Raw genomic sequence first — 23,175 nt, forward strand, 5'->3', positions numbered from 1 at the left:
GCACTCAGTTCATTCCTCACATGCCAGATATGTACGTACAAAAGGTGGCAGAGGTTCATATTGGAACACATTCATTATAGGCTAATCGAGTTCAAGTAATGTATGTAGGTATGTATGTATGTATGTCTCGCTGAAGCTTGATAAATATGACCGTCCTTTCTTTTTCATGGTTTAAAATGGGTAAAATCTTGTATCACTGTAGAGCTGCACTTAGCGTAATGCTTCCCTCAGGGCCTCTTTGTCCTGCCCTGTCTTTCTCTCTGTTTATTATGACATGAACTCGCAGGGGACTTTGAGAGTCACACACCCAGTGACAGGGCTAATTGTTAGCATCACAAGGCTAACATTACCTTACAGGTTTAAGGACAGAGATGAGCTGTTATGGTGTTGGTGTGAGTTTGTAACGACCGTTTTAACAGCTCAGTTTCAGATGTTAGCTGGTGGTGCTAACCAGGCAGGCATTGAGCTGTCCGCTCTGTGCGGGGGTGCTGTAGTTGTTTCGCAGGAGCAACATTATTGCATTGCCCTGGCCACAATGTGCAACTCTAACCCAGGCAGCAGCCAACTCCGCTGTCTCATTATCTCCCCCCGTAGTGACAGTATATCACACTTGATACATTTTTTTTAACTGTTTAACGGATAGTATTAATTGGTCCAGATTCTTATTGTTGGTTAACAGTTCAACGTAATTCTAGTTAAACTAAGCAATCTGCACTATGTAGTTCTATTTCTTAAAAGCTGCACATTTCTGGGTACTTAACTGACCATAAATCATGATGTCTGCACACAACTGCCCTTTGACCTGAGTGCATTTTTGCTCACTGGCCAGTGGAACAACAGGTAAGGACTAAGGAGGAAAATTATTTGGCCACAAGTTCAACCATGAAGTTAGACTGGTTTCTATTTGTCACTTCCTTTGTCAATGAGGAAGGATGGGACACTATCTATTGCCACTCCTCTTTATTTTCAAGACTGTTATAACAAGTGTGCTGTCCAAGGCAATTGCCCAAGTGCAGCTTCACTTGAGTATTGTGTGACTAGGAAAGTATCACTGTAAGGTGTAAGAACTGCTAATGTGTTTCTTACCTGATGTTCAGATAGCAGTTGTTGAGATTCCCCACAGCAAAGTAGTCTGCTGCAGTTAAGATGTCAATACCATGAGGAAATGTCCCCTGTTGACACACAAACAGGCAACAACAGCTCAGACGTTTTCATTCAGTGCATTGTAGCTCATGTTGTTTATCACTGAGAAACATGGGAGATAAGTGATTTGGTTTCTAAGTCAAGTGATGATCTAAGATTTTAAGAGAGATTTATGGCTCAAAGACTGCTGGCGAATCAAATGTGTGCCGCTGCCCTGTGGCTGTGCTTGCTTCAAAAGCTTACGCTAACGAGGCAAGTTTGAGCAAGACTGGCATGTTTGGCAGCAAATAAACATCAAATCACAGTAATTCTCTTACTCATAATACACAAGTAGTCAATAGTGTGGTCACAAACCTGTCTGCCAACATTTTCCTGGAAGGCGGCCTGTGACAAAACAAGACATAAAAACTTGTGTCATGCAACTGAATCCTCTTTTAGTCAATTAATGGTAGGATGTTGACCAGAGGACTTACAGAGGCAGCTCTGCGGCAGTTGACGTTTCGGTCAAACACAGCCGTGATCAGCAAAGCGCTGCAGAGAGAAACACAAAGTGTGGAGAGTTTAAATTATCTGATGAACAGACTTGTACCTGGAAGTGTTCAATGAGGTAAATATTTCCTCAACAGTTAAGTGTATTCACAGTCACAGGATCATGGGTAAACCAGGATTTACATTAGCCGGCATATGCTGACTTTTTGCTGGCATCACACGTAGTTGTCAAGCAGATTAAAACATCAACAGTCAAATTGTCTGGTGGGAAAAACACCAAATAAATAGATTCAGTAGTACATTATTAAGTAGCATAATATTGTTGTCTATTGCCAAGACAACTTAAATATAAACTTAAATTATGCAGACCAGATTTTAGAGTTTTAATCATGCACGGCTCCACTACAGCTGTACATTTTGCATCCCTGCCTTTTCACAGCATGCACCACATCCATGGCAGTTAGCATGCTAGGTGTAGGTGACGGCATCACAGATCCCGCACGTTCTCCAGGAAGACCTGTTACACACTGCATAGATCAGACCAGAAATGAGCTTCATCACAGTCACAGAGCTTAGTGTTTCCCTGGATGTTATCACACAGGACTTTACGGTGATGCTTGGTGCGTCTTTAACCAGTACTTTTCCCTTTGCCTCTGCGACTCATCTTCTCTGATTAGTCACTCTGTTCAAGATACTTGATTTGATGGGTTTTGAATGCAAAGGGGTCATAGCGTTTGTGTTTTTTGTGTTTTATTACGGTTTAAGTGTGCGCTATTAGCCTTGGTCCAGACCTTTAAAGGTGCCCACTCTGCTGAGTTCAAGTTGACTTATTCTGGTCTGGCACGGTGACGTAAAACAGTGGTTTCTCAGTTGAAATACAAAACAACCAATCAGCGCCACGGGTGCGACTAACACCTTTGTCAAGCTGTTTTCAAATGTTGTCAAGTGAGTGCACCGCAACCAGCGGACTGATCTACGCATGCCTAAAGGCCTGCCGTTGTTTTGTGGTGAGTGCATTTCCATCACACAGTATAGCAGGTGAAAGTTGTTCACTTTTTCAGGGACAAATCAAATCCCGCTCCCTAACAGAAATCAGTTAGAGTGGACGCAATGTCAGACTGAAGATGGAAACGGGGTGCAACGAGTTGAAAATTCTGTCTGATATCAGGCAGGTATGCTACTGTATGGCTATTTAAAACATTATGTCCACTGGTTGTTCTATATGGCTGCAGTTGTGGAATATTAACAGCCATATTGGCTGTCATAAACAAACTGTTGCATAAACTTTGTGGTGAAAAAACAAAAACAAAACAAAACAAAAAAAAAACAGCGTAATTTCTTCCACTTTAGCTTTTTAAGTGTAAAATGTGCTGCTCTGTGAACTGTCATTCTCAATACTTCCTTAACACTTTGGTGTCATACTTTTATACATTTTTTTTTGCAGCTTGGGAAACAGCTGGTGGTGCAGCTTGGAAGACTGGTGAAAGCACAAATATGTTCCTTGCCCCCCCCCACCCTGGACCCCTTGCAGTTTGCCTATCGCACCAATAGAAGCACAGAGGACGCCATAAACCACGTCCTCTACATTGCACTCTCCCACCTGGAGGGCCGAAACACTTATGTGAGGATGCTATTTGTTGATTACAGCAGCGCGTTCAACACTATAGTTCCACCTAGGCTCGTCGGGAAGCTCCGGGACCTAGGCCTGCCCACAGCCCTGTGTGACCTGATCCTGGACTTCCTGACGGGCCGCCCCCAGGTGGTGAGAGTGGGCAACTGCACGTCCTCCTCACTGAGCCTGAGTACCGGAGCACCACAGGGCTGTGTCCTCAGTCCGCTCCTGTACTCTCTCTACACCCATGACTGTGTGGCCTCTCATCCATCCACCACCATCGTGAAATTCGCGGATGACACGGTGGTGGTGGGGCTGATCACCGGGGATGACGAGACGGCATACAGAGAGGCAGTGGTCAACCTGGGGAAGCTCTGTGAGGAGGACCGCCTCCTGATGAACGTCTCCAAGACTAAGGAGGTCATCATCGATTTCAGGCGGGGAAGGGACCCACATCTTCCTCTCACCATCAAAGGAGAAGCGGTGGAGAGGGTGGAGTCCTTTAAGTACCTAGGCGTACACATCCATGAGAAGCTGAAGTGGGAAGTCCACACAACTGCGGTGGTTGCCAAGGCACAACAACGCCTATATGGACTAAGGCGGCTTAAGAAGTTTGGCCTGAGTCCCCACACCACCAGGGCCTTCTACCGAGGAACAATCGAGAGCCTGCTGACAAGCAGTCTCACCAGCTGGTATGGGAACTGCACCGCAAAAGACCGCAAGGCCCTCAGTAGGGTGGTGAGCTCAGCCGTGCGGATCACTGGGTGCACACTACCCAGCTTGGAGGAGCTGTACAATCAGCGGTGCCTCAGGAAGTCCCAGAGGATTATCAAGGACCCCACTCATCCCCACAACTACTTATACAAGGTACTACCCTCAGGGAGGAGATATGAACATATCAAGACCAAGACTGACAGAAGGAAAAATAGTTTTTTTCCTCAGGCCATGAGACTGCTCAACAAATGAACTCTTTGACGTCATGACTGTATATTGCCTTGAGTTTTTAACTGTTTTAATTAGTTTTTTAACATACCTGCTTTTATCCCTTATTATGTTTATTCTAGTATCATTATTATGTATTGTGTTTTTAAACCACGGAGCAAAGACCCAACATAAGTTTTTCACAGTGTATGTACTTGTACATTATCTTGTGACAATAAAGCATCCTGATCTTGATCATCTTGATCTTGAAAAACTTACACACATATACACATATTTGCTTACATTATCTCCGTCTTCGAAATGCGGTTCCCACACTGAGATATTCATCTTGTGTAACTCTCTCCTGTTACAGTGTCTCAACATCTTAATAATTAGTTATGAGTCAATGACTCAGATAAAAGTGACGTCTAAATCTAGATTACATCACCACCATGAAACTGCCTTTAAATGAGGTGCACAGGTTCCTGGAACAGTCTATGTTTTAAATGCAGCTACATGATTAACCATGACTCTGCAGCATAACTGGAAGTCTGATAATGTTTTTGACCTCGATATCCCTCCTCTCTACACTGCCTCTACAAGTCTCAGGAGGGTGTGTGGATGTCAGAATGTTGAAGGGGGGGGGGGGGGCACCCTACTTCTACATCACCCAGTCACAGCCTGAGACCAACTGCTGTTCGCCTTGTTTGCTCTCCTCCCATGTTCCCTGACTCCTAACAGCAAGATCCAGCCTGGAGCTTTACTAACTGCCCCAGTTTGGCTATGCTAACTGCCCCTGCCCCGAAGGCTTAGAAACAAAAACTTTTCTGATTGCACTCTGGATAATGCCCGAAAGGATATTTTGAATTACTTCTGCAGCTGCCACAATTAATAAGTATACAGTGTAAATGTAACCGTATAAGCAGAGATCTAGTTGTGTGTGTGTGTGTGTGTGTGTGTGTGTGTGTGCCCCCAAGTCACTAAGTCGCACAGTCAGAAAACTGAGTTTTCTGTAAATGTCATCAAGCTGTAATGAACAGAGCAGGAACCAGCTTGTCTGAGCATTGCTGCCAAACGGCGACCGAAACCTACAGCAACAGGCGAAACCTGGCAATCCTGTAGGCTAGGGAAAGGGAGGGGTGTTGTCACAACTGCTGATGATAATGGTAGTCGCAGGGGTTCAAACTGACACTGCAGAGCTGGTCTGCACAGTCAGAGGCCGCAGGTTCGTACATGCACACCGAGAGAAAAGAGATCAAGGAGGAGGCAAACCGTTACTATTGACAAAGACTGAACGTACGTCATTGGATGATACTGCACTCTTGTTTCTCTCCACTGGTTGCCTATCAGAAGTGCAAGTTTAAAAATGTTACTCATTACTGTTCAGGCTGGCTCCAGCTCCTGATCCTGAGACAAGGCTGTCTCAGCCATTTTGCATTCTAGATTAAAAGGATCATTTCTGTCTGGTCTGTGCAGCTGCTAAAACTGCAAGTTAAACTCTTCATTGACCCAAAACAAAACACAAAAGTCATACTGTGCAGATTTGAGTCAGATAAACCATGAGCTCCTTTTAGACATGCACCCCTTTATGATAACCTGATGGAAATCTACCATGTCAGTCTCATGTCTGAATAAAACCTGGTTACTTTTACGCAAAATTCTTTCCTGCAATGTAGGGATTGAAAAAAATAGATGAATATCCAGAAAACGTTTTACACACAGCATGTGAGCAAATAGGAATATAATGAGAGTCCCTACTGCCTTGCAATCAATCAGGGTTTGAAATCAGCACCAGCCACCAGACAAATGCTGGTGTGTGCTAGATTTGCTTGTCTTAACAGCAAGTTAGTTCCAATATATTCCTGCAGTCGCCACACCTACATTTTAGACACACTTTCTGGTAGTAATAATGCCAAAAAAAAAAACAACATACCCATAAATTCCAAAATGTCCTCACAACTAAGGTTTTGAAACTCTACTGTGCATTCCAATACCCATACTATCTAGTACACCAGGAAAAGATTACTAAGTCCCAATACATAGTATGTCAAGCCGCAAACAGATAACAGCTTAACAGCTCACTGACAGATGAGTGACAGCTGTCACAATGACCGATGACAGTGCTTTCAAGGCTTTAAGTTATGAGACAGTAGTATGTCCTGACTGTGTGCATACTGCATGCAACAGTACATACTTTTTAAGGGCAGCTGCAGTACCTACTGAAAGTAAAAAGAAAAAGTATGCAATTAGGAACACACCCCTAGTTTTTGTTTTGAGATATGAAGCCTCTATTAAATCATGTAGCATACAGTTACTGTGTCAGACAGGGCGCACAGGGACACGTACAAAGAACAGCTGGCACTGCTCCAAAACATGACAGCACGTACTGTTTGGCAGCAGTAACAGTTTCATGATTTTCATTTATCGGTGCTACCATTATTAATTACTTTTAGACGATATGTGATGATCACCTTTTGATACCATGATCTTACAATGATATAGGTTTGTGCCACAAACCTATTGTAGCCTACTACAGGTATGTGTGCACACCATCAACACACAGGTACATCTCCTGGTTATGTGGGGACATGCAAGATTGTTGTGGCACAGAAAAACTGGTTTGAGGCATTAAATAACTGCTTAGAGGCAAACCATGCAGCTTCTATGCAAATTATAATGAAAACATAATTCACAAGGAGCTGCACCCTACAAAATCTTACTGATTATTACAATGTTTATTCTGCTGTCATCCCTTGATTGTAGGTATTACTTTTTTGAACAGCTGTGAAATATATTTAGAGGGCATATTATGTACATGACAATATTTACAAAAGTAGGAAATGTGTTTCTAGAGCAAGAGCAAATTAAAGTGGATCAGAAAACAGGTACGTTTTACTGACCTGGCTTTAGAATTTTTCTGTGGGGAAGAGTGAAGTATTATTAAATCTAAAATGTTCATAATTTGGATCATTTACTAATATAAGATTCACTCTTATGTCACTGAAACTGTTAACTTCACAGAGGATGGTGAATCCATAACTGGTTGCAGTTGAGAATCAGTTCAAAATTGTCCAATTGATCAGGATGGTATTGATTCCTTCTACCGATCCCGGCATGTTTTTGCACATTGCAAAACAATAATGTCAAACTCGTGTGTCTATGCTGCGGGAAACTTGCAACAAGATGGGGCCATGACGGACAGGAGTAAATGGTTAAGTGTGGCTAGGCAAGGAGTGTGGCAAGGAAAGTTGACAACAATGCTGCTTGCAGTGTCTGTAAAATGATTATTTCAAGTAACGTGGGCTTAAACTCCTGGAATGCCATGTATTTGACACTCTACACAAGAGCCACTGTTTCCCAGCTGAGCAGCATGTCTGTCACCGAGGGTAAATATCCTATTAAATGATAACATAGTGCCATGTGGGCTAGCTCAGCAGATTTTTTCGTTGCCTAGGAAAACCTAAATGAAAACAAAGGCTATGCAAATATTCTTTCAGTCCATCTGCACTGTGTTCAGACTCAGAGATAAAGAGACAGGTGCGTTGACACTGCAAACCTGTGAAGGCCTTCTTTTTTTCTTTCCACACAGAAAAAAATAATCAGGAATCAATAAGAGAAACTAAATGGACAAAAATGTGTTCTGCCTTTATGGCAAAGAAAGTGAGGGGAAGGTTACCTGGCGATCTGAGGGACATAGGGCTCGAGCTCTTTGGGTTCATAAGCCCTGGCGAAAGACCAGCACACGTAGCAGGCAGCGTCCCGCACATTGGACCCAACGCTGCACGCGCCCCTCTTTTCCTCGTAGGTAAGGGATTTGACAATGAGTGGCACAACTGCAAAACACAACAGAAGTGTATGAGTGGTTTTATCTCAAGACCAAAAAACAATAAGATCAAACGATGGAAGCAACATGTATTGCATTATTCTATGCAATCTGAGAAAAGGAGAGTTCAAATGTCACAATCAGTAACAACTAGCTGAATTAAAGTCTATGTGGGCTCAATGTACTGTTTATTTTTCAACAATGATCAGAGCTGACCATTTTAATTTTCCATACAATAAGCCTCCAAACTGTGGTGGGCATTTAAGAATTTAAGAACGAAAAGTGCTGTAAACTGTTGCATTTTGCACTTCCTGAAAATTTTAAAGAATTTGTGAGAAACAGTTTAAGTTTGAAATTACAGATTTGCACTGCAGGATGAGGCCTGTGTGGTCATTTCCACAAATTATGAGAGATGGAGCAGTTAAGAGGAAGACGGAGTGAGAGCCCCCACCCCATCATGTAAATCATTGCTTGAGGCTTGACTAATACCAGGTACATCGATGTTGCCTGAGGGCCCTGCTGTTGGGCTGAGGCTCCGCCCACTGGTGAGACAACATCCCAGAGAGAGGAACTCACCACACACCTAACACTACCAAATACAGCACACACATGCAGCATCACACACACTCACAAACACGCTCTGAACTTTTCGCACATATTGGAGCAGAGGTCCTGACTAACGCTGGCTGTGGACCGTGGAGCAGCTCTCTGCAGGCTGAACATTTAGGAGAGGACGCCGTTGCTACGACCACAGCAGGTATTTTTTATTAATTTATTTATTTTTATCCTCCCTTCATTAACAAGGAAGCGGCATTAAATTACATCAAAGCCCTTCTGTGTTATTGGGAAAGACTGTCTTTGTAAAAGTGTTGTTAACAAGTTTGTAGTGTGTATTATTTAGGGTAGGTATGAGCTACATATGCACCTGTTACCTATGGATTGTAATCAGCCCCTAGTTGCACTGTCATGACTGATGCACGGGTAATCCTTAAAATACCTGGCCTCTGCAGAAAAATAGTTCAAGATGCTTTGTAAGTTAGTAAGTAAGCTTTAAAAAAACAATTTTGTAACATATACAGACTGCTGAATTAATATAAAACTCATCTGAGCTCATGGGAACATTTTCCTTTTTTATTATGGAAAAACTGCAAAAACAAAATGTTTGACTGGATTATTCACAGTGGGAGAGATTCACAGTTAAAAAGGGATTTTCGAATGAATTTCATTACTTAAGAAAGGAGTGGCTTTGCGTGCTACAACAGTTGGACAGAAACTTGAGTGACAACTTCTTGCGACAGCGCATGACAAGCAGGTTCCTCCACGCGGCGCCCAGCAACACCTAACTCACAGCTTTAGGTGATGTTTCATATCAAAGGCGAAGCTGAAGGGTTTCAAATGCCACCTACACGTCATTGTTTTACTAAAATGCCTGGTTTAAAATACTGTTACTCGTGCAAGCTGGTGCATTACATTTTACACAGTTATGAAAGAATATTTCTCATGCTTGTGTATCCAGAGCTAGTGATCTCATCAAATGGTGGTTGGGAGCTGTGCATCCCGCAGGTGTAGTCATGGGAAGCAGGTGGCTCATGGTTCCCACGCCGACAGCACTGAGTTTAGTAAGGTTGAGATAGAAGGCAAGTTTCTGCATGCCCCCCAGGTCTGTGTTACTAAGTGTCTGGTCTGCCCAACACCTGCCTACCTAGTGCCTTCGCAGCTCTCTAACTGTACGGGATAGATGAGTGAAGTGATACCTGAACGGATAGATGGGTGAACAAGCACCTTGAGGCGTTTGTAAGCTGCTGCCAATCAACCAAAACCACACTGAGACAGGAGTGCACCTAAGCAAACATGTGGGTACACTTTCCCAAACAGCAGATGGGTTTTCATATTTAACTTTGTCTCTGTTTGGTGTTCAACCCAGTGTGAATTAACAGTTGCAGAAATACATTAGCCTGAGGGTGCAGTGTTTTGTGCAGCGAGAGATTTTTCTGCGTGAGCAGCGGAAGAAAAACAGAGAGGAAAAAACATCCAATGAAAACCACTCTCCGCCTGAACCAGTCAAACAACTCTATTAGCGTCATTACTTGACAGTCAGCTCAGTGGGAATCTGGTACAAAAGCTGCAATGATTCATGAGATTCTCTTATATGCTTTGGTGTCACACTCCCAGCAGCTTCAGTGACACAAGGAGCTTCAAAAGAATTTAAACCACTATTTATTCCTTAACTGTAATGTGCTGTATTTTTCTTTCAGACAACATTCATTAGACTCAAGATGGAGACTGCTCAGGAGCGCAAGCCAAAAAGGCCCCACTACATTCCCCGACCGCCAGGCAAGCCTTACAAGTACCAGTGTTTCCAGTGTCCTTTCACCTGCAACGAAAAGTCCCATCTCTTCAATCATATGAAATACAACTTGTGTAAGAACTCCATCTCCCTGGTGTCACAGAAAAATGGGCAAACAGCCAGACAGGTTAAGGCTGCAGTAAAGGGAGCCCCTGTTAAATCTAAGGATGGTCCAAGCCCTCGACCGGCGGTTCAGAACAACAGCCCTGAGACACAGGAAACCGAGGAGGACACAGTTGAGAGCAGAGAGGACACAGAAGAAATAGACGTTGGGTGTGACACTCCGGTCACTGAGGACAGCCCGAGTGTGACAAAATCAAATCCAGTAACAGCGGGAGAGAACAAGGAGAGCACTGAGGCCAACTCTCTGCCGCGCCCATCTGCCTTCTCCCCCGTCACACCCAAAAATGACGGAGTAGAAGCCTTGAAGTCATCTGTGCAGCAGCCAGAGGATTCACCAGCTCCTGTTCCCACTTTCAACCACCCAGGCTTCCCGTGGGGCACGATTTCATCATCCATTCCCTTGAAACCATTTCCTCCTCCCATGGTTCCTGAATACGCTCCTTATCTCCTGCCCGACCGGCCCCTGTATCCACCATACTATCTCCCGGCAGACCACCATGCAAATGAGCCAAACTCTCCGTCTTTCCGGCCAGAGTTTATGAGTCCCCAGAGGCCTGTGGTGCCACAGCCCATTGCCCCACCTCACACGTCCCTCTTTCCCCCATATCCATACAGATACACCCACCCTCTTCACCCGGGCCCCCCTCTCCACTACACCCTATACAGACCTCATGAGCTCTCCATGCCAATTACAGGACCCCGATATCGTCCTTTGGAATTGTACGGCCCGACCTTGTGGCATAAGGATTATGACTTATACATGCATCAAGGTCCAAGTCAGAACAGCCTCAACACATCTACACAGGAGGAGAGCAAGGACGGGCAAAGTGGAGACAAGGAAACAAGGCTGAGCCCTAAAGAGGGCTGTTCAGCCTTGGGCTCTCCTGACAGACCCAGTCACACACACATCATCCAGAGAGACACAGAGGCCCCACACTACACTAGCAAAGGTGACTCACAGACAACCAGCCAAGTGGGACACACAGCTACAGCCGTGCCACCCATCAAACCTGACACAAGAGAAGAGGAGTCTGCGGAAAGCCTGCTGCAGTTAGGAACTCTGCATGTGGATGGAGGGTAGGTAGAAATCAACACATCTTTCTTCCTTGGCTGGAGAAGCACATTGTGTTAGCGATTACTGGTAATTAATAGTAGTCAGTTCTTTAACTCTTTATTTTGCCGTCTCTTTCAGATCAGCTGAGAGCAGCAGGTACTCCTTGATACCTGGTTCTGAGCCATGTCCTGAACCTACAGCAGAGCATGATGAGAGGGACAACAGAGAAGATCTGGCCCCACTCAACCTCTCAACAAGGAACCAGGACAACGAAAACAGCCCATCTGACTACAGGTTAAGGTGCTCAGACACAGGGAAATTAAAAGGGGAGGAGTTGCCTCTGAACCTCAGCCTGCGAGCATCTTATAGCAGCCCTGTGCACAGCTCTGCCCCGAGCACTTCGGAAGATCTCCAGCAGACGCCCGACACTGACCTGGACGAAGAACCATGTGACCAGAGGCAGACTGCAGCACTGGCGCTCTGTCAGCTAGCCATTGCAAGCTCCGCTGCCTCTTCATGTGACTTCAGCACTTCAGATAAACCCACAGAGGATTCCACAGACACTACAAGTTGTGTCTCTCCGAGGAAGACAAAGCACACAACCAAGGCGAAGCCAACTGGCATGAAGAGGGCAAAGAGTAGCCAGGCTGAGAACAAGTGGCATAAACCAAGCAAGAGAGCAAAAACAGCAGGGCGGGCTCTGAGGAGGAGGCCTCGCTGCTGCTGAACTCTGACTTTTACATTTGATAACAAGGGCAGAGTATCTCTAACCTTCATCACTGCAAGCCTCAACTTGAACAGATCAACTTACTGAATATAATAATTAAAATGTTTATAGCACTGCCACAAGAGCAACTGTAAAAACAACTGATGAACACAAAGACTGTATGTGTATATTATGTCTTGTTGTCACACACACAAAGGTGAAATGTAATTTTTATAGGGGTTGTTAATATTTAAATGTGGACTTTTTTTGTACTGTAGAAAGCTGAAAATGGACAATGTAATGTACTGTAAATGTAAATATGTTGAATAAATAAATTACAAAAACTGACTTCCTCACAATATTCCAAGTATCTTAAGATAACTATCTTAATGTCACTTTGTGGTCACATACCATCTGCCAACCTGGAAGGAAGCAGCAGGCCTCTCCTACCAAGTTCTGCCAGTGCCAGGCAGCCTCCATGCCAAGCATTGTCTGTTTCCTGGAAGCTTGAAAAGTAAAATACCACAGCACAGGTCAAAACATAGAACATGTCAGAGCACTAACTTTTTTTAAATTTTTAAATACAGTGTTCTACATCTCTGGATTTTATTCATTTCTGTGAAGCAAACTTAATTAAAATATTAAATAATTAAATCAGAATTGTAGAAATGCTCCTAAAAATAACAGGAAAACTCATCTCAAGGAAATAACCAGCTCCAGATGAATTTAAATTGCTTGTTTTACACAAATTTCATTCAATATTTGAGTTAATTGTACAGTTAATCAGCAGTTCTGTACTGTTATCATTAACATTTCCTTATGGAAAGTGGGTATAGGGCTGCTTGAAAAATGTGCCCCTGTGTGACAGGTATTTTGAAAATAATAATAATTAAAAAAAAACAAACAGAAGAAATGATTAATGCCATAGCGTGACTGACAGAGAGAGCCAATACGCCCCCAGGAGAAACCGACCTGAAGCAGTCCAGCACTGATCCAACCACCTCATCTGCCAGCTCCTTGGGAAGCCTCCCAGTCACCCTCCCAATGCTGAAGGGTTGAATAAAACAAATGACTATTGGAACAGATAAACTCTTTCAGAGGAGCTGTCTAAAGAATACCAGAGACAAGTAGCAACAAGGACGACTTGTTGTCAAAAGTTCAGGTTAGGTGACATGTGAATAAACTGTTACCCCTTTGCTGCAGACCAGCGCACGATTGTTTCCTTATCTTTCAGTCCCACCAGCAGATGCTCTGTGAAACAACATGCAAATTATATTTCCTGAGAAGAGGTATGGCAATAACACATGCTTTAAAGAGAGCGGAGGCTGAAACAGACCAATAACAGTCTCCACTTCCTCAGGAATGTCGTAGTCCTCCTCCAGTTCTTGTGTCTCCACCTCAGGAATCACAGCAGCAGTGACTGCAGTAGACTGGGACATGGAGAGGTTTGCTGCGAGGGAGCGGCTGCCTCTCTGGTACCTGAAAAACATGCATAGAAATGTTTTAAGGCACTCAGCTCTGTGCTTCTGTCTGATCATTTCCCCCCCCTACAACTGTACTGGTGTCGACTGGCTTGGAATAAATCCGGTAATGTTGGTTGATTCAGGAAGTGGAGGGAAATGAATTGATTTGTGGCACACTTTTTCAAGAACATACTTTTTAATCTTTGAGCTTGGAGGAAAGTATCAAGTATTTTCAAGTCAAAAATCTCAAGTCTAAGTCAGGTCACAAGTCATAACTGTTAAAGGCCAAGTCTTTTTGATTTTGTAAAGTCAAGTCCAAAGTCATGAAATTTAGGCCTCAAATTTGACCTGAGTCCAAGTCAAGTGGCTACGCATGGTTTAGATCTAACAAACTGCACACACACACACTGAATTTATTTGGTTATCAGTGTGTTAAACAGATTAAGATTGTGCCAGCTGACTTCTGTTGGAGACCTCGTTTTCATAAATGTAAGATTTAATTTGCTAGCATTATGCCTGACCTCCAGGCGGCCAAACGGGGCTTCAAGAAGGTGAGTCCAAGCCTCTGGATGAGTTTGACATCGAGCTTACTCAGCATGGCCTGGTTGCTCTCTGAAAGACGTTTTTTCTCCAGACACTGCAGGACTGTAGGAGCTTTAAAACAAATAATGACATCAATATATTACTGTTATAACAAAGAAATTGATAAATACATACATGAATAGATGTGTTTAAGAGGTATCTGGCTAGAGGCTAAGAAAAATACAGGTGCCTTTTGGTAAGGAAAAAAAATTCTCACAATGTTGACAATTCAAAGATGTGAATATTTACACAAGAGTGAGTCTGCCACTCCTAACTGCCACTGACAAGGTTCACATGTTGGCTATAACTGGACTGTCCATACACTGGACAGCATGTCGAAGAGAATATAGATCATATTCATGTACGGGATGGCTCTGTTGCTGTACTTTTAAAGGGAAATATCGCCGTATATTTGCATTCAGATATCTCCCTCCGGCTTGGGACATTTAGATAATGATTTGTGAACACAAATAATTGTGTTACCAGAGGCAAAAGCAACTGAACAAAGACTGAAAGTGTGATAATCACATGCTTCAGGAACTGCTGTACAGGATATTCTGCATTTGCTTTAACCTTCACATGGAGATAAAAACTCTCTGAGACCCACCATAGACATATTTTAGTCATTTTTTGCCAAAATAGGCGAAAATAACAAGTGCAAAAAGCTGCATGGTGTATGGGACTAGCATCAAGTGGGCATGCCTGTGAAGGGGAGATTCGAGGGTACCCACAGACTCACTGTCATTCAGGTGATCTTGAGGTAAGAGGTCAAGTGACCCTGTGAAAATGGCCATGCCTGTTTTTACCCTTGCCAAAATGTAGCCTACTTTTGAAGCATTATTCACCCCCCTTCCTGACAAGCTAGCATGGACTGATGGACTTCCTGGATCTTATAGTTTCATAAACCGGTATCTTCACCCTACCTACATCCCGCTAAAGCCTCTGAAAGACAAAAACTCTTGATTCATTGCTCAACTATAAACGTAACAGGTGAAAGGGAACCTACCATACTGTAGGAGGTCATCTCTTTTTCCGTGTTTGAAAAGCTTCGCCTAGGGGACCAAAAAAAAAAAAAAAAAATCAGATGACCCGATCAGTCGAAGAAATTGCAAAGGACACATGATAGCATTAACACTTAGAAAGGCATCACCCATTTTTATTACACTAACAGAAATGACTCTCAAAATCCAAATTCATTCTAGCTAACTTCTTGACAATTCCATATTGTCTTTAAATCTTGATTCTTTGCAGCACTTTACCCTCAAACTACACGCGAAAAACATGCAAGTTTGGGTCCTGTAGGCTTGTTGACTGAATACACAGAGCCAGTTTTGAACGCCGTAAGCACCACATAGGCTGAAACAAGGTTAACTTCACAGACATTAAGTACGAAGAGACACTTTCTAAACATGTTATGCAAGTTTATGTGCCAATGATATGAATGTAATGTACGCGCTCGAGGGCTGCATTAGATTACCTTAGCTGACAGGGAGTGATTTCAAAATACCCTCCATCATTTATACAGATTTCCAGTGAGAACAAGTGTAATGCGAGATGCATCAGGGCAGAAGAGTGGATTTCACTGGAACTAAGAACCCTAAATTCCGCTTTCATTTGATGAAGAACCGTTTAGCTTAGAGCAGTGGATTAAACTGACACAAGTCACTTGAAACAGCAGGTCCCACACATGCAGCAGGTGCATTACACACCTGCCAAAACCACAGTAGGTATTGTGTGAGACATACCAGTCATGCCCGCTCTTGTAAACTACCCTCTGCAGGTTTCAATACAGCGGTACACACAGATTACACTGGCTTCAAACATCCACAGACAGGTGTCAGATCTGAGTGTGATGGGCGAGTGTGTGAGTGTGTGTGTGTACCAGAGACTGCAGGGCACCATCCAGCACCATTATGTCCAACACTGACTGGTCACTGGTCTGGGATATAGTGGTCAGGCTCCAGTCCAAAAAGTCTCCGAGGCACTTCTGTTTCACATCAGGGCGTGTCATGAACCTGTTCAGTCATGAACAAAAAGGCAAGAAAGCAATAAAAGCTTTTATGAGGATAAACACACGCCAGTAAGGACAGTCGCAGGACAACCATGCCCTCTATTGGCTGGAAAACTAATTACAGTTAATTACTTAATCATAGTTGTATTCTGTGTTAATCGGGCAGTGCAACGAAACTTTTAAACATGTAGTCTGACTTGCAAAAATAAACATAAGTAATGTCCTTCCAAATCCAGGTGAGCATGTGGTACATGCTGCTATCAACTGACTATGTCACAGAACATTACAACAACTACTTTACATAAATTATTAATACAGTGGTGCAGGAATGACTTTTATTTGTAGGCCAGCCTGTAAGTTAGGATCGCACTGGTTCTCTTGACAAAAAAATTACATCAAACATGATCAGTTTGATTTTTAATATCTACAATATAAATAGGTTCTTTCTACATTGTTAACATAATTATCATTTTGGCCAAATTTCATATTCACAGAGCCAAATATACTAAAGTTTAATGCTTAAAAAAAACCTCAACATTTCTTCATTTCCAGGAGTGATGCACAACCTCTGTCTGTCATCATATGTTAAAAAAAAAAAAAAAAAGTACTTGTCACTGAGTTTTGGACAGCACTGACTTCACCAAAAGAGAAACTGAATCTGTGTTCACCATTTTTCATATGTTCATAGTGGTCTGTGGGCATTAAGGAAGTCCACTGCCCTCGGTTGAACTTGGGGAATTTTGTGGCTGCAAGGGCATATTCACATTTTATTATGCAGAGCCTTTGACTAAAATTAAGTCTGCAGGAAAGCATTGAAAAACTGAAAGATATATACACTCACCGGCCACTTTATTAGGTACAACTGCTAAGTAACGCAAACAGTTAATCAGCCAATCATGTGGCAGCAACTCAAAGTATTTAGGCATGTAGACATGGTCAAGACAACCCGCTGAAGTTCAAACTGAGCATCAGAATGGGGAAGAAAGATGATTTCAGTGACTTTGAATTTGGAATGGTTGTTGGTGCCAGACAAGCTGGTCTCAGTATTTCAGAAACTGCTGACCTACTGGAATTTTCACACACAACCATCTTGGAATTTGGTGTAAACAACATGAAAGCATGGATCCATCCTGCATTGTATCAACGGTTCAGGCTGGTGGTGGTGATGGTGATGGTGTAATGGTGTGGGGGATATTTTCTTGGCACACTTTGGGCCCCTTAGTAACAACTGAGCATGGTTTAAACACCACAGCCTACCTGAGTATTGTTGCTGACTGTGTCCATCCCTTTATGACCACAGTGTACCCATCTTCTGATGGCTACTTCCAGTAGGATAACGCACCATGTCACAAAGCTCAAATCATCTCAAACTGGTTTCTTGAACATGACAATGAGTTCACTGTACTCCAATGGCCTCCACAGTCACCAGATCTCAATCCAATAGAGCACCTTTGGGATGTGGTGGAACAGGAGATTCACATCATGGATGTGCAGCTGACAAATCTGAGGCAACTGTGTGATGCTATCATGTCAATATGGACCAAAATCGCTGAGGGATGTTTCCAGCACCTTGTTCAATCTATGCCACAGTTCTGAAGGCAAAAGGGGGTCCAACATGGCACTAGCAAGGTGCACCTAATTAAGTGGCCAGTGAGTATATATTGTTAAGGGTATTGTTATTCAGTTGTTTCAAACTGATATTTTTGGAGACAACCACAAAATAAAATGTATTTACTTGCATGGCGTTGGTGCACTTACTTTGATACCAGTACAGATGCAGCATCCCTGGGAGTATCGCTGACAAGTAGATACGACTGGAAAAAATAAATAAAAAATGATGGGGGTTTTTGTCACTGTAAATATGGATATGTCACAGACTCTACAACAGCAGAGGACGCTTACTGTTTTCAAACATTTAGACCATTTATTTAACTATTTCAGAGGATCCATAAATTCTGGTAACAGAGCCAAGCCTTTATGGGGAGCAAGACCTGAACATACAGACCAATCTCTATGGCATATATCAGAATCAAAATTATAACATATACTTAACTTGCCTTTGCAATAGCTAGAATACGCTCCATGGTGGGCTCTCTGGCCCTGCTGCCATCTGACTCCAGATGACCATCCAGACGATAAAGGTCAAAGGGTATGAGGCAGGTCATGGACAGCCACAACAACAACATGTAGCGAGTTTCCCAAGTCTGAAATGAGTAGAGGACAAAAATGATGTATGCATGTGCACAGAGGTGTAATTGTGAAGGCCTAGATTATCTCTTAGTCTCTTAGTTAAAGTAATACCAGTCTCACCTCAGAGTCTTTGGGATCCTGCCTGGACAGCAGGTCCAGAACAGGCTGGACGTCTGCCACTTCATGCGGAAAAAGCTGCATGAAGATTTTATAGCCTCGGACCTGCCCAGGAAAAATCAAACAGATACATACATCCTGTGACGTGTCTCACAAATCAGGGTATTTGATCAGCCGGATAATTTTGCTGTGTCAGTATAATGAGTGTTCAAGGTTTAACTCAGCGTAGTGGAGTCTGGTGGGTTTTCACTGACAAAGCAGAGAAGACACAGCTAATGTGACTGACCTTACAGATGATGTAGAGAAACTTGAAGCCCAAATGAACCAATGAAGGAGGAGACTTCTCACTCCTCACAAACTCCAGTATCATGTTCAGCATCCATTCTAAGACAAAATAGGAAACATTGGAGACATATATACTGCAATGGATCTAAAGCACTAATACAGATTGAAGTTAGAGTTATACTTATCATAGTGTACCTAGGTGTGGGTCCAGTAGATGAGGCTGCTCTTGATATCTGTTCATTATCACTGTGGGAGGAAATGGGCACTGTCATCAATTGTCAACAAGCTAAAACCTCCTGATTAAAATGGTTCATCTAAAGACCCATGTACTCTGTGAATGACTCTCTCACCCAAGAACCTCTGCATGGTGGACTCGCTTGTCACCAAGTCCCCGTGGACCTCCGGGAGGCTGGAGATGAGAGCTCTGGTCTCGCTGCTGTCAGTGAAGCCCCCCAAAACACACGTCTTTACAATAGACTCTCCTCCGTCACCTCCTGAACACCCACTCTCTGTCTCCGATAAGGCCATTCTGCCAGACTACAACCACAACGAGTGTCTCTGTTGCAGACGCTAACGTCAACGTTTGCTGTTATAAGTTATGGAGCAGTTAGCTAGCTAATGTTAGCATTCATGCCTAGCTAAAGGATGGAGGTTAAAATATCTTACGAAACGATGGAATTATTAAACAGGTGCGACACAGACTTAGCGGAGGTATTAACGTGTAAAATAACTGCGCGAAAACTGAAATAAATATCACTATATAAAGCCGAGGCATTAGTCTTTACAGTTTCTATGCAGTGATGCAGTTTGCAGTTGCTGTTGTGTCGCGCCCTGCCCCAGTACGGTAAGCGAGAAGGTACAGACTTATCTCAGGTCGCGATAGGCCAGTCATAAAGGCGCTTCTGTCTCTGAGAGGAAGTAAAATTTGTTTCATGTTTATTAACATTTACCAGTGGTGGAAAGTAACTATGTGCCTAACTATTTTTATTTTATGCTACTTTATACATCTACTCCAGGGGGAAATGATTATTGTAAATATTGTATTTAACTGCATTTATTTGACAGCTATAAATACTAGTTAGTTTTCAGATCAAGGTGTTAAAAAACATGTTAATACATCAAGAATGGGCCAGTAATGTAATATTACAATGCTAAGAGGGCCTGTTCTGCTTTGCTTTTTGATAAGGCTACATTTTTCTGATAATAGCTGTGTGCTTTTACTTCAGTGAAAATGAATGCAGGACTTTTACTTGTAGTTAAGTATTTATATAGTGTGACATCAAACTATTTTTAGTATAGTACAGTGGTAATTAATTTTGGTCCTTATTAACATCCTTATTATCCTTATTATTTTTTAAAAGGAATGCATATCATGAAGAATAAATAGCAACAAAGCATTAAATTAAAAGGAAAAACAAAAGGAAAACGTTAAAAAAAATTGACCAAAAAGTAAATACCAAAAAATAGATAAATTAAATTAAATTAAATTAAATTAAAATAAATTAAATTAAAAAATAAGGAAACAATACCAACATTCCAAAGCAGTTCATACGCAGCAATAATTATACCTCGGTTTTACATTTATGCACCACCTCATTTTTTAAAATATATTTATTGATTTATTGATTGATTGATTTGACCGTTTTAATTCCCTGTCCCAACCATTCCACAAGTTAACCCCTTTGACAGATACATTCCTTGTTTGCCTTTACTAACAGCGCTGTGAATGGTTCAGTGATGCAGCCTATATTGTCAGTATGTCAGACAAATTCATATGATCATGATTTTCTACCTGGAAAAAAAACCTTAAAACATAAAACTTCTTAAGTCTATGGGTGCATCAAAACCTGGGCTATACAAGCTCTGTGTATGTTCAATTTAATTGCAAATAGAAGAGTATAAAATGAAAATGTACATACAACATAATAATGCACATATAAGCAAAGTAGCAACACAAATTAATGTAAGACAGCAGGTTTATACATGTATGTTTATTTTACTAAGTTGCATGTGAGTGCTGGGATGCAAGGTGCACAACAGCCTGGGAGAAGAAGCTAGTGTTCATTCTTGTGGCAGGAGGTCAAACAATCAGTAAGAGGGGTGGAGAGTTCTTCATGATGATGGAGGTCTCCAGGCTACAAATGCAGCATTGTGGGACAATCATTTCACTTCATCCTAGGCTTTACTGTTGGCTAAGCAGCGGGTATTAAGTATTGCATGAATTAATTAAAACACAACAACATTTTGTCAGTGTATGTAGTGTTTCAGTCTGCTGGACATCAATAGTTTGATGCAAGGGAAGTGACTGGGAGTACAGTTATTTCAGCAGTTTCTTCATAACACTTATTGAAGGGCGCCTGTATTCATTGCCAAAGTGGTTCCAGTGATTTAGATAGTTAAAGAGTTGGTAAAGCTGGTTTCTCTGTGCAAAGCCTGGTGCTTTAGGAATCTTTTCATGGTAAGCAGAGTAAAAAGCACTGTTGAAACCACCAAACATTCCAGCAATACCCAGCTCAAATTCTGAATGACCATAGAAAGAGGATGGGTCAAAGATGACTGGGCCGTCTGCACACTGTGCCACGTTGCCTCCCCATAAGTCTCCATGCAGGAGAGCAGGAACAACCTCTATATCTTTGAAGAACAGAGGCATTTTCAGCTGTAAATGACAGAAACACTATGTGAGTCAGATAACTGAAACAATAATAAGGATGCATGAAAAGTGAATTTGAGGGAAGGTGCACCTGTAGCTTGGCCCATAACTCTCTGGCCTCTCTGTCTCCATAGGATTCCTCCACCATGTTGAGCTGGTGCTGCAGTCTCTGCTGTGAGAAGAATGTCACCCAGTCATCCTGCCACTCGTTGTTCTGAGGAGGTAAGGGGGGGTGGGGGGGGGGGATTCAAGCTTAGAGACTACAATACAGTATTATACAGATGCAATATTCATATACTTACCTGTGGAAAAAATCCATAGCATGTAGCTACATTGAAGCCAAACTTCTCAACAACAGCCACATCTGACTGTCCAGCTCCTTTTCCTGTACAGTCATATTGTAGTTATAGTCCATCTTAATCAATCAGCAGTAAACTCTCATCTAAATGTCTAGAGAGTGAAAGATGTTTTTTGCACATTTGTCTGTATTTGCATGCGAGGTTAAAGTGAATTACCCACTGTCTGCTGCTCTTTATTTAATTTTTCCAGCTGTCTCTTGTTGAGAAGATGCATGTCTGCCAGCTGCTCTCCGAGGTGCTTTGAGTACCTGCACGTTGGATATGGAATTAAAGTATTTTATAAAAACAGAAGAACAACAACAACAACAAACTTTTGACTGTTATTTGCCCTCCATTCGACTGGTACAGTATGAAAAACACACTGTATGAGAGAGCTCTTACTTGCTCAGACCTCTCATGTCCAGATGTTCCATCACAAGTACACATCCTCCTGTGTCAAGCTCAATCACCTTCACAGGCTTGGGGACTTTAACAGTTTCTGTCTTTAAAATGGCTTCCAAACTGGCCATCTCCCCATCAAACATCAATTTGGCCTGAATAAAACAAAATAAATCATGTGAAAACGAAATGTAAAAAAGTAAAAAGTAAGGATTTGGGCTGGTAGGCAAAGCAACAGCACAGATCTACACTCGTTGGCATGTACTTACTATGAAATTAAATCCGTCTCCATTTCGCAACGTGTGCACAAAGTTCAGTAGCAATCAAAACTACTGTGCTTTCAGAGGGTGCAGCTTGCAGCCATATAAAAAGCCACTCACTGTCACTATATTGAATTTAAATATTAAAAAAACAATGATTAAATACCTCGCTCTTGTAATTTATCTTCACAAACACCCTCCCATGGTCAGTATCATAACTCTGACCCTCGCAAATGTATCCACCTCCTGCATGACCACATGACTCCAGCATGGATGTCCCCAACTCTTTCTTTAACTTCGATTCCATTGTTATTTCCCCAAAAAACAATTCTGGTGAAACTGTAGTGGTGCTAATATCAACTGCGCGGTGTCCTAGGCTGCACCCAAACCTCCACCATCTGGACCTGCGGACCTACCCTCGCAGTACTGTGACGTGTTCACCGTCATCACGTAAAATCTGCAGCGCTCCAGACTGTTTTACTCGTTGCCATGGAAACGTTCGAGCGACGATTACAGTTATTTACATGGTGGTCGCTGCCGTTATATCATGTCTGCGCATCTGTCCCTGCAGATAATGTGAGTGAAATACATTTCTGTGCAACATATAGGCTGCAGACATCCAAATACAGAGACGTACTGCTATGACTAAATAAATAGGGTGG

The 23,175-nt window shown here is 42.5% G+C and overlaps 3 protein-coding genes across 5 annotated transcripts in view; 1 reads left to right on the forward strand and 2 right to left on the reverse strand.

Annotated features, from left to right (window-relative positions):
• The window catches only part of tbcd (tubulin folding cofactor D), a 37,432-nt gene extending 17,738 nt beyond the window's left edge, over positions 1-19,694 (reverse strand). For both annotated transcript variants that reach the window (XM_049560885.1, XM_049560884.1), the window contains exons 1-17: positions 19,217-19,694; positions 19,062-19,112; positions 18,868-18,965; positions 18,585-18,686; positions 18,332-18,478; positions 18,033-18,088; positions 16,146-16,278; positions 15,270-15,315; positions 14,203-14,335; positions 13,555-13,697; positions 13,409-13,469; positions 13,191-13,265; positions 12,630-12,724; positions 7,842-7,998; positions 1,617-1,674; positions 1,498-1,527; positions 1,087-1,172 (exon numbers count right to left, since the gene is read on the reverse strand). In XM_049560885.1, coding sequence (XP_049416842.1) covers positions 1,087-1,172; positions 1,498-1,527; positions 1,617-1,674; positions 7,842-7,998; positions 12,630-12,724; positions 13,191-13,265; positions 13,409-13,469; positions 13,555-13,697; positions 14,203-14,335; positions 15,270-15,315; positions 16,146-16,278; positions 18,033-18,088; positions 18,332-18,478; positions 18,585-18,686; positions 18,868-18,965; positions 19,062-19,112; positions 19,217-19,394 — 1,649 coding nt within the window. In that variant the 5' untranslated portion in view covers positions 19,395-19,694. The remainder of the gene's footprint in view (positions 1-1,086; positions 1,173-1,497; positions 1,528-1,616; positions 1,675-7,841; positions 7,999-12,629; positions 12,725-13,190; positions 13,266-13,408; positions 13,470-13,554; positions 13,698-14,202; positions 14,336-15,269; positions 15,316-16,145; positions 16,279-18,032; positions 18,089-18,331; positions 18,479-18,584; positions 18,687-18,867; positions 18,966-19,061; positions 19,113-19,216) is intronic.
• znf750 (zinc finger protein 750) lies at positions 8,584-12,506 on the forward strand. Its single transcript, XM_049560886.1, has 3 exons — positions 8,584-8,745; positions 10,244-11,535; positions 11,651-12,506. Exons 2-3 carry the CDS (start codon positions 10,265-10,267, stop codon positions 12,237-12,239), a joined length of 1,860 nt encoding a protein of 619 aa, XP_049416843.1. The 5' UTR covers positions 8,584-8,745; positions 10,244-10,264; the 3' UTR covers positions 12,240-12,506.
• Positions 19,695-20,841: 1,147 nt separating the features above from the next.
• On the reverse strand, positions 20,842-22,956 carry LOC125879721 (ketosamine-3-kinase-like). Of its 2 annotated transcripts, none has more exons than XM_049561740.1 (6): positions 22,680-22,956; positions 22,257-22,408; positions 22,032-22,123; positions 21,819-21,901; positions 21,608-21,730; positions 20,842-21,522 (listed from the first exon to the last, which is right to left on the reverse strand). In XM_049561740.1, exons 1-6 carry the CDS (start codon positions 22,818-22,820, stop codon positions 21,184-21,186), a joined length of 930 nt encoding a protein of 309 aa, XP_049417697.1. In that variant the 5' UTR covers positions 22,821-22,956; the 3' UTR covers positions 20,842-21,183. The 2 variants fall into 2 exon arrangements, with proteins under 2 accessions (XP_049417697.1, XP_049417698.1); XM_049561741.1 differs by having other exon boundaries at positions 22,523-22,823.
• Positions 22,957-23,175: the final 219 nt, after the last annotated feature.

This window comes from Epinephelus fuscoguttatus, linkage group LG19 (assembly GCF_011397635.1).
Source record: "Epinephelus fuscoguttatus linkage group LG19, E.fuscoguttatus.final_Chr_v1".
Lineage (NCBI taxonomy): Eukaryota > Metazoa > Chordata > Actinopteri > Perciformes > Serranidae > Epinephelus > Epinephelus fuscoguttatus.